Here is a 9548-nt window from a genome sequence, read left to right as displayed (position 1 = left end):
CCGCATCCCACGAAAATGATTATCAACAACCCAAATCAACATGTTCAAAGGTGTTTGACTTTTTGTTTTGCTTATTGTTTTCACGTTTCCCCTGAAAATCAGAAAGCAAAATCTTGTATCCCGAACATTGAATGTGGTAATTTGTCGAGTCACGGCCGATGCCAATATCCTGAATCACATGTACATAACATTTGTTTTCTAGTTTCATGGATCCTGTGCTATGTTTTATCTGTTTATTTACTGGATCCCGTAAATACCCTTCCACATTCTGTAATGAAAGATATGCAGACCAAATAACAGAAATTTTTCTGAGAAAATTTATTTTCATTTAAACATATAATCACATATTCACCCCAAGAGCAAAAACTCACGAGGGGGTCTAAATATCTATTTACACATGAAACTAAATTACATGGAGTACATACCTAAACAGTCTGAATAGTAATGATAACAAATACATTACCAAAATAGAAGATAAGAATGAAGTTGAAATAAATTAGGACAAAGAAAACCCTATAGTGTTTAGTATATATTGTTGCATGGAAAAATAGACTTTCGGGAGCCGTGCAACAGAAGAAAAAGTTTTTCTTGAAAGATAAGTTAGGCCAATATTATTGATAAGTTGAGAAAAATTTGCTTGAAGAAACATATATCAGATCTTTAATAACTAGCAGCAAAAACTTCTTAAACAATAATTTGTTTGAAATATTTTAATACCTAATATTAAAAAAATTCTGAAAAAGCCATAATTATCATAATTGTATCGTCACTCTATAATCCCATATAAGCAACTATTGTATTATTTTCAAATTCTCTTTCCTGTCCATAAATTATAAAGATTAATTGGGATGGTTTCCATTTGCATTCTTTCGAGGGAAAACTATGACTTATGGAATCAGTCTAGTATAGTTTGGGATGATATAATATTCATCTGCAATAGGACTATATGTCTGTCCAATTTGGAAATAATTGAATTCAAAAGATTCCTCTGACTGCCAAATTAGATTCGGCCTATCGACCTCTTCCAATTTTGTCAGTCCTCGGAATTTTTTTCATCCAATTACTTCCAAATTGGACAGCATGTAGTTCTATTACATATAATAATATTGTATATGTAGCTCCAGTATATTTCCGTCTTCACCATTATGTGGGGGGGGAGGGAGGGGGTAGCAGGAACTTTCATGGGGGGAGGGGAGGTCTGAGGAGCGTATATATATTTTATAATAGTGCTTTCTTGGTGGTAAGGTTTTGACTCAATCCTCACATCCTTATCCCATGAGTGGAGTTTTCATTTTTAAAATTTTATAAGTAGCTAAATAATGATAATATTAATCAAGTTATAGTGTGCAAAGATCTATAATCTAGAGGGCAAGAAATTATATATGACATAATATATATTTGATATCTATTAATAAAAGTAATATCAAAAAAGATTTTAAGGGTAGTGATGAAAGTATTGTGATTTTACTTCGCTTGTGAAAGGATAGTCGACTTAATGCTCAGTAGTAGAAGACACTAATTCCAATGATTGTTTTCTTTTGTTTTAGTTGTTTAGTTAAACGAGACTTACCTATAAGGTGAAGTTTGACTTAAATTCTATCTCATAAAGGTTACGGTTTATGAGATAGAATTACTATTTATAGGACTTTGTTTCATGGGTCAAGTAAGATCGCTCTATCTCATAATAAGTGAAAACCCCTAATAATCTGTGCTACTCTCCTAAATTGTCATATAAGAATACCTACTGTGTCGTTAAAGTCAGTTTTGTGCATGCTTGACACACACATGTTTAAGAGGCCTTGTTAGGGGTAAATTCTGAGAAGCCACTTGGCCTTGGAACTGTGACAGGAGCCATGAACAACCAATGATTGACAGACTGATCTTATCAATATTATGGACAGCAAGGCCCTGTCAGGGGTAAATTCTCCCTCCTGAGGTCCTCTTCGAAAGGGGGAATGAAGTCAAAAATTCATTGTAACAGTCCATTTCTAGCAACTATTTAGCTATTAGGAAGCCATTCCATGGTTAAGGAAAATACTGACTCTAGTTGACCTTGCAGTGCATCGTGGAAGAGTACTGTTTTAGGGGACGAAATAGACATCATATTGGAAATATGCCCCCCTAAGACAGTCTCACAATGCACTGCCAAAAACCTAACATTAAACTCTATTACGGAATGGTGTCATTTCATGTAGTCTTATATGTATTAGTAAGGTAAAGTTGTGATCACCAACCACCAAATGGCAGAAATTTCAAGCTTGCCATCTAGTTGTTTTTGTGCAAGTGCCCTGTGTAGTAAATAACTTGAGTTGCAAATGAATTGAATGCGGTTTTCAATATTTAAAAGAAAGCCTTCAATGTTGAAATAATTTTGCTTAATACATCTTTAAACCACTTCCGAAAATTCTTTTACCGTCATTTTCATAAACATGCAAACTCGATAGCTGCAAGCTGCACGCTGAAATTTATTTTTTCGCTACCCCCAGTCAAAAATATGAAAGGTATTGACTGATTAGTTTTGATTGACAGCAGAGAAAAACCGAATTTCATCGTGCAGCTCGCAGCTACTGAGTTTGCATGTTTATGAAAATGGCAGTGAATTGTAGCTCCTTTTGAAGGACTATTTATCTTGCATCTCCCAAAGGCGTAAAACGTTTGAACATCTCAAAATGCAATAGGGGGATTGGAAAATAAACCTTGTTACATTGGATATAATGTTTTCCATCTCAGATGTGTCATTCTCTCAAGAATAAGATTCTTTGCTCGAATTGTATTCATATTCATGTACCTTTTCATGCACAACTGTTAAACAAAGAAATGATACTCTAGGGAATGACACATGGTCTGAAATGGGTTAACATTACAGCTAAGGTAAAGAGGTATATATATGTGAATATAAAGAAAGTGCTGCTATTCTTAAAGTGCAACTAACCTCTTTGACAACACTTTCAGTACTGGTTCTGCATAAAGTAAATAGTTGATTGGTAAAATATTTCTCGATTTGAGTGATGCGTCTTTAAGTTATGAAGGTTTATACTTCCAATATGTTAATGATGGTGACGTCAGGTAAGGTATTTGAGTGTTTTTGTCTTAACTAGTAATACTAAATGCTGGCCATTTTGAAAATACAAATTTAAAATAGCTTTCATGTAAACCATGAGTAAAATAATGATGCTTTTTAGATACTCTTTCTATGAACCAGTTTAATTTTGTATATTATTTAATTAAGCCTTAATAGACGTCACACTTATTAGCATATTGGAAGTATAAACCTTCATAACTTAGAGACGCATCACTCAAATCAAGAAATATTTTACCATTCAACTATTTACTTTATATAGAATTAGTACTGCAAATATTGTCGAAGGGTTCATGTACACTTTAAGAACAGCCACAGTTTCTCTTTGCAGGTGCCTGGTCAGGTCTTATTCTACTCTGTGTGTTTTGGTTCCTACTGGCAGTACCATATGGTGAAACAATCTTTTCTTGTGGTAGCTTTTTACCTACAAAAGGTAGAGTATCATAAATGTCAACAAAAATATTTAAAGTGTCGATCACCCTTGTGACAATATTCACAGTATTGATTCTACATGAGGTAAGATGTTGAATAACCCAAAAAAATTCATAGTTTGAGTGCAGCTTCCTGAAGAAAGGCTTTTCCATGCCATATGCTAATGCTGTCATGTATGAGGAGGCATTTATGGTTATTTGTTGTTCCTTGTAATTCGAAACACCAGCTTTTATGTGGAAACCAACTTGCAATAATTTCTATGAGAGTAATGTGGAAAACAATGACGTATTTCAAATTTTATTTATCTGTGCCAGTAATGTTTTGTATATTAAATGATTACTCCTCATACGTCACAACATTAGCATATGGCATGGAAAAACCTTTAAAACTTCAAGAAGCTGCACTCAAACCATTAAGATTTTTTGGGCTTTTCCACATCTTACCCCATGTAGAATCAATACTGTGAATATTGTCAGAAGAGTGATAGGCACTTTAACAGTGGCAGAAGAATGAAATAAAAAATGCAACAGGGAATTTGAAAGTATCCTAAAGAAGTGGGGGAGCTTTACACTTCTAATCCCATGACTAGCAAAAGGAGTGATTAACAAAATAGATAAAACAGGGTTCATGCTACTCCTTGAAATCCTTGAAAAGCCCTGGAATTGAAAAAACATTTTCAAATGCACTTGAAAAGCCCTTGAAAATAGCAAAGTTGCTGGATACTCCTGGAATTCTCCTTGAAATCATAACATTTTTCGATTGTAGCGTTCTTATAGCTCCAATAACATCAAGCATTATCTTAAGTCGATGTTGAAATAATGTGTTTTTTGTCTCTATAAACTTTAAAGAAACAAATTCACAAACAAAATGGTCCTTGAAAATCGTAATTTTGAGCCTTGAAAAGTCCTTGAAAAGTCCTCGAATTTTTTGTTTGAGATGTAGCACGAACCCTGATAAAAGAAATTAAGAAATATTTAGAAAATATTTCTATTCCTTAATACATGAATTTAATACAAAGAAAAAATATGCTGTCAATTTTAATTCAGTCTTCTTGCATTTCTTTGCAATTAAGATGGCTTGAATGTAAGCATGCAGAGGAGGAGAGCACAGTTTTGGATCAATGAGCATGTATACTGAGGTAAATATCTAATAAATATATGTATATCTTGTACAAGCAAATAAAATTTCAAAGGATAAACACTGCAAAAAACTAAACTTACATAATTCTTCAAAAAGGAAATGCACATTGAGTGAGGTGAGAGCACTAGTTTCTGCGAATATAGCATCAACACTGTTTGCGAACTCTTGAGCTTCGTGTGTTGACACCTTTAATGAGAAATTCATATGATCAACATTAATGATCTATTTTGGCCTGGATTCTCATTTTATTAAACCAAACCTTGGGGTAGCAGAGTTGAGTCAAGGGGTTACCATGTACTCAGAGGCAGATCCACGGGTGGTTAAGTGAGTGGCTAGCCACCCCTCTTTTGCTTAAATTTCGCAGTATATCCTTAGTAAGCCACCCCCCTTTTCCTCGTATTCCTGGTAAAACTTTTGTAATTGTCACCCCCCTGCTAAATTCCCTGGATCTGCCACTGTGTACTTTACGACCAACCGACACATGTCAGTCAACAATTGGTCGACGCACAATCAACACTTGATCAGCACTTGGCTGACAAACCACCAATGATTTAACAACACCCACTCATCCACTCCCACTTCGCTGTAATTTCATGTCATTTCTAGCAAAAAATATATGTAAACATATGAGAAACATTTGGGTAATTTGCCGCATAATCAGCCATTTTTGACGCATAATTTGGCCTAAAATTCTGCACAATTTCAATTTTTTTGCCGTCAGATACCCTGTAGCTCAACCTTACTGGTAAAAATGACCAGCAAGGCAAAGATTTGACCAGACAAGTTAAAATTCTGACTGGACATTGTCTACTGACCAGCAGTTATCTTAACCCCTTTCATTAAAGTCCATAGAAACAAATGAAGAAATAAAAAAAGCTTGTAGACAATGAGAGAAATGTTACGAGAAGCAGAACATGAAGCAAAGTGCTTCTCAACACTTATCTCTGTGCTCTGTCAATCCACAAGTGCTTTATAGCTTCACAGCACAGTAAGCAAGTTCCTTTTTATACATAAAATCAAACTACAAAAACTGTTATTTTAGATAGGAATGACGCAACTGAAGGTGTGCACACTCTGCATGCTGTGTGCTATGTGCTCTCATAAAGCACACACTCCCAACCAATCAGAACGTGAGATTTATAACAGTTATTTTATAATGCATTATGATCTTTCATGAGAACTTACTTCTCTTTGTTCAGCTTTATCACATTTATTTCCAGCAATTGCTATGACAATATCTGGTGGTCCATATCGCTGTAGTTCTCTGATCCAGGGCCGTAATGCATGAAAAGTAGGCTGTTTAAGAGTTAATATATAATATATTTATATATTAATATGACTTATATATTAATATGGCTTCTCATAAAATAGACCTCTTTACTTTGGGTGTTATGTTTTTTGTTTTTATTTCAAAACACATGTCATTTTTCCACTTGATTTATTCTATTTCATTGTTATTCATTGAACTTTCACACTTACTTTAGCTATATTTACATATAGTAGAGTTTACAGTTTTCATTAGACCTGATGATGTTGTCAAGATGATAGCGAAACATTGTCTTTTACGACTAGTTTTCTTACTAAACATGTCACTCTCTTGAAAATAAGATTCTCTTTTTGAGTTGTATCTATATTCATGAGTCTTGTCGGATCCTGTGTAACTGTTAAACAAAGAAATAATACTCTAGGGAATGACATGTGGCCTGAAATGGGAAAACTTCACTCCCAAGGTAAAGTGGTCTTTAAAAAGAGCAAAAGAATAAATGACAAAAAAAGAAGACCTTAACGTACATCAGAAGTAATGTCATAAACCAGGATAGCAGCTGCCGCATCTCGGTAATACAGAGGAGCAAGACTTTTAAACTGAAAATATAACAAACAAATTGTCGCCGTTAATGTAACAATAGAATTAAAACAAGATAAACTAATAGTATGTAATTTTATGTATCAACTTTTTTAGAAGTAAATTTTTTAAATCTCCAGTCTGGTATACTAAAAATTGTGGGTTCTGATTGTCTGCGCGAGAGGTGGTATTTTCTATCTCTGCCTGTGGTCTGGTATCCTGATGTAATGCTTATGTCATTCAAGTGCGTACATGAAAATAATGGAATGCTAAATAACAAAACAAAAATTGGAAGACAAGTGGAAAGGTAAATGAGAGGAAATAAACCATTTTTGGAAAAAAAATGAAAGGTCTATATAATATATATATAATCTTTTTTTTCTGGTCTGGTATCCTAAAAAATTGTGCATTCTGATTGGCTGTTTGAGCGGGCGGTATCCTTTGCCGCTAAACAACAAAAAATAAATAAGTTATTTACGATCCTATAGTTGGTTCAGATAGGGAAAAACTGTGCCCTCGGTCTTGAAAGCAGACCTCGGCTAACAGCCTCAGTATGTATATTCAAGACCTCGTGCACAGTTTTTCCCTATCCAGACCTCCTGGCCGGTAAATAACATATATATATATTTTTTTTTCAATTTTAATTTTTTGTTTCTGTTTTTCTGTCTATTTAATTTCCTTTGTTTCTATTTCTTGTAAAGCGTGCCGAGATCATATGAGGCTGCTCTATATAAGAACATCTTTATAACTATTATCATTATTATTATTATTATTAACTTGTCGCTTTTCAATATGGAGGGTAGGTGCCGACAACGCCGCAAGGCGACAGCAAGGGCTAGCAATTGGCAAGAGGTATTATTATTATTATTATTATTATTATTATCATTATTATTGATATATATTATACAGTATAGATACCCTTTCTTGTCCTGCAGTATCCCAAATATTAAATTTGAATGCATTTTCATCAATTATCATCATCTTGGTCATAAACGCTGCCCTGGAATATTGTAATATAAATATTAATAACAATTATTAATAAATAATAATATTTAGTGTTATTAGTTCTCTATAATCAGAGTGAAGGCATTTAACCTGTGAAATTAAAGATGTTGGTCAACTTGTAATAGTCAAGTAGATACAAAAGAAAACAATGGAATTAGGGTCTATACTAATCAACAAAAAAAACAGCTTCTTCCATGCTCCGTTCAGTAATAAAGCATGCAGTAATGATATGATATAAATTAATAACCCTATTCTGAATGTTCTTATATATTTTTAGAAAACTCATTAATAATTCATGAAGAAAACACAATAGAAATCATGACCATGAAGGTGATTTTAAATCGGATAAAGATTCGTCTTCATTTGCATAAACTTTAACTTGGATTTTCTCTATCAAACTTGGTTCATTTCGTAAAAAAATCGGTACACAATGAGAACAAACATCATAAGTTTTCTAAGCCGTTCAATAATCTCGCAGATCATGTTTTATCGGGTCTAAAACCACTCGGCTGCGCCTCGTGTTTTATACCCGATAAAACACTCCTGCTCGTTTATTAAACATTACTTAAAAAACAATTTTATTTATTTACTTTATGAATAAAGAGATGAGGTTTTCCCACAAAAGGAAATATGTTGTAAATATTTTTTAAAAATTATTCACATAATATAATGTATCTTTTCAGCATTTCTGATTGAAATAGAAAACTGAAAGCCATATATAATATTTATCCATAAACTTGTGCATAAAATAATGCTTTCCCATTTCAGATCAATGTATATGGAATAGAATAAGCTTATTGTCACTGACAAAGAACATAAAAAACCATCTTACTCCAGGAAATAATGTGGTAGGAAATAATGAAGAAACATTTTGCCAAGCTGGAGCTAATACAAATAGTTTTGTTCTTCTTAAATGTACTATAATGCTTGGAAGTAATACAATAGAATGAAGCTACAGTAACAAAGAATATATATACAATAGGTTTGCTGAAGAACCCAAGAGCTTTTCAGCCAATTTTAACAACAATACTTAAGCTATTAATAACACAGAAATTAAATATGTAAGTTATTTCAACATCTTTCTCAAGCTTCAGCTTAACTTAACTACTTGTAAAACCGTAATAAGGAAATAAGAAATGCAGGTTTTTCGAAAGACAACGATGAAAAAGAGGTTTGAAAACAAGATAGCAAAGAATTTCATAAGAAAGAAAGTTAGATCATATAACTAAGATGATAACATATTTGAATAAATGGGAGTTTTGGGGAAATACTAACCTTGACTGTAATTTCTATTTACAGCGATAAATATAATTCGCACCAACAGTTGATAACAATCAAGTAAAGCTTATAAAGTTGAGTGCTGGTTAATCTCGTAGTTAAATTCGTTAAATTTACGGAATAAAATAGTTAAATAATAAGCTTAAATCAAATTATTAGTGGTCAACTTACCCAATGGTTGGTGGAGAAGCAGCATTGAACGTATCTGAAACAAATCTATGAACGAGACAAGATTTTCCTACACCAGCATCCTTCAAAATAACAAAAGAAAAACAGAATTTGTCAGTCATAATCTAAAAACTTCCCATTCTATAGATATATAACAAGCTTACTGTAAATCAAATAAGAAAGAACAACAATAGAATAAGGAACACTTAGGAAATAATTAATCTTTACCCCTAAAAGACAGACTTTGAGTTCCCGGATCGAGTCTCCTTGTGATCCATAAGAACTCATAATGAAATTTCTACGACACTAGGGGTTCATATAATCGTTAAAAATCCAATTGTTCCATGATTCCTGTTTTCAAAAATCTCTTAGCTTTTTGAGCGGTTTTTGCTGAAATCAGGAATAAGCACAATTTGAACAGGCGTTCCTCACGCTGCCGCGCTAAAAGGATACACTGGGACTAGTCTAAAAATATGCATTGTGGGAATTCTTAGGGGGCGGGAGAAAAATGGGGGAATTCTGATACATTTATAAATAAAGTCTTATTAAGGAAGGCAAGTTTTTTTTATTGGGGGAGGACTTCTGGGGGATTTGCATTAAAAT

At 33.3% G+C, this 9548-nt stretch overlaps 1 protein-coding gene across 1 annotated transcript; it reads right to left on the bottom strand.

Moving 5' to 3' along the window:
- Nucleotides 1-294: 294 nt before the first annotated feature.
- LOC116303916 (ras-related protein Rab-22A) lies at nt 295-9349 on the bottom strand. Its single transcript, XM_089034532.1, has 7 exons — nt 9174-9349; nt 8949-9028; nt 7413-7494; nt 6443-6514; nt 5837-5947; nt 4732-4837; nt 295-3503 (listed from the first exon to the last, which is right to left on the bottom strand). Exons 1-7 carry the CDS (start codon nt 9231-9233, stop codon nt 3382-3384), a joined length of 633 nt encoding a protein of 210 aa, XP_088890658.1. The 5' UTR covers nt 9234-9349; the 3' UTR covers nt 295-3381.
- Nucleotides 9350-9548: the final 199 nt, after the last annotated feature.

This window comes from Actinia tenebrosa, unplaced genomic scaffold (assembly GCF_029948245.1).
Source record: "Actinia tenebrosa isolate PJP-AT-01 unplaced genomic scaffold, QUT_ActTen_1.0 PGA_scaffold2__45_contigs__length_23673736, whole genome shotgun sequence".
Lineage (NCBI taxonomy): Eukaryota > Metazoa > Cnidaria > Anthozoa > Actiniaria > Actiniidae > Actinia > Actinia tenebrosa.
The sequence above is the reverse complement of the archived record's forward strand: the minus strand, read 5'-3'. Positions and strand labels throughout refer to the sequence as shown.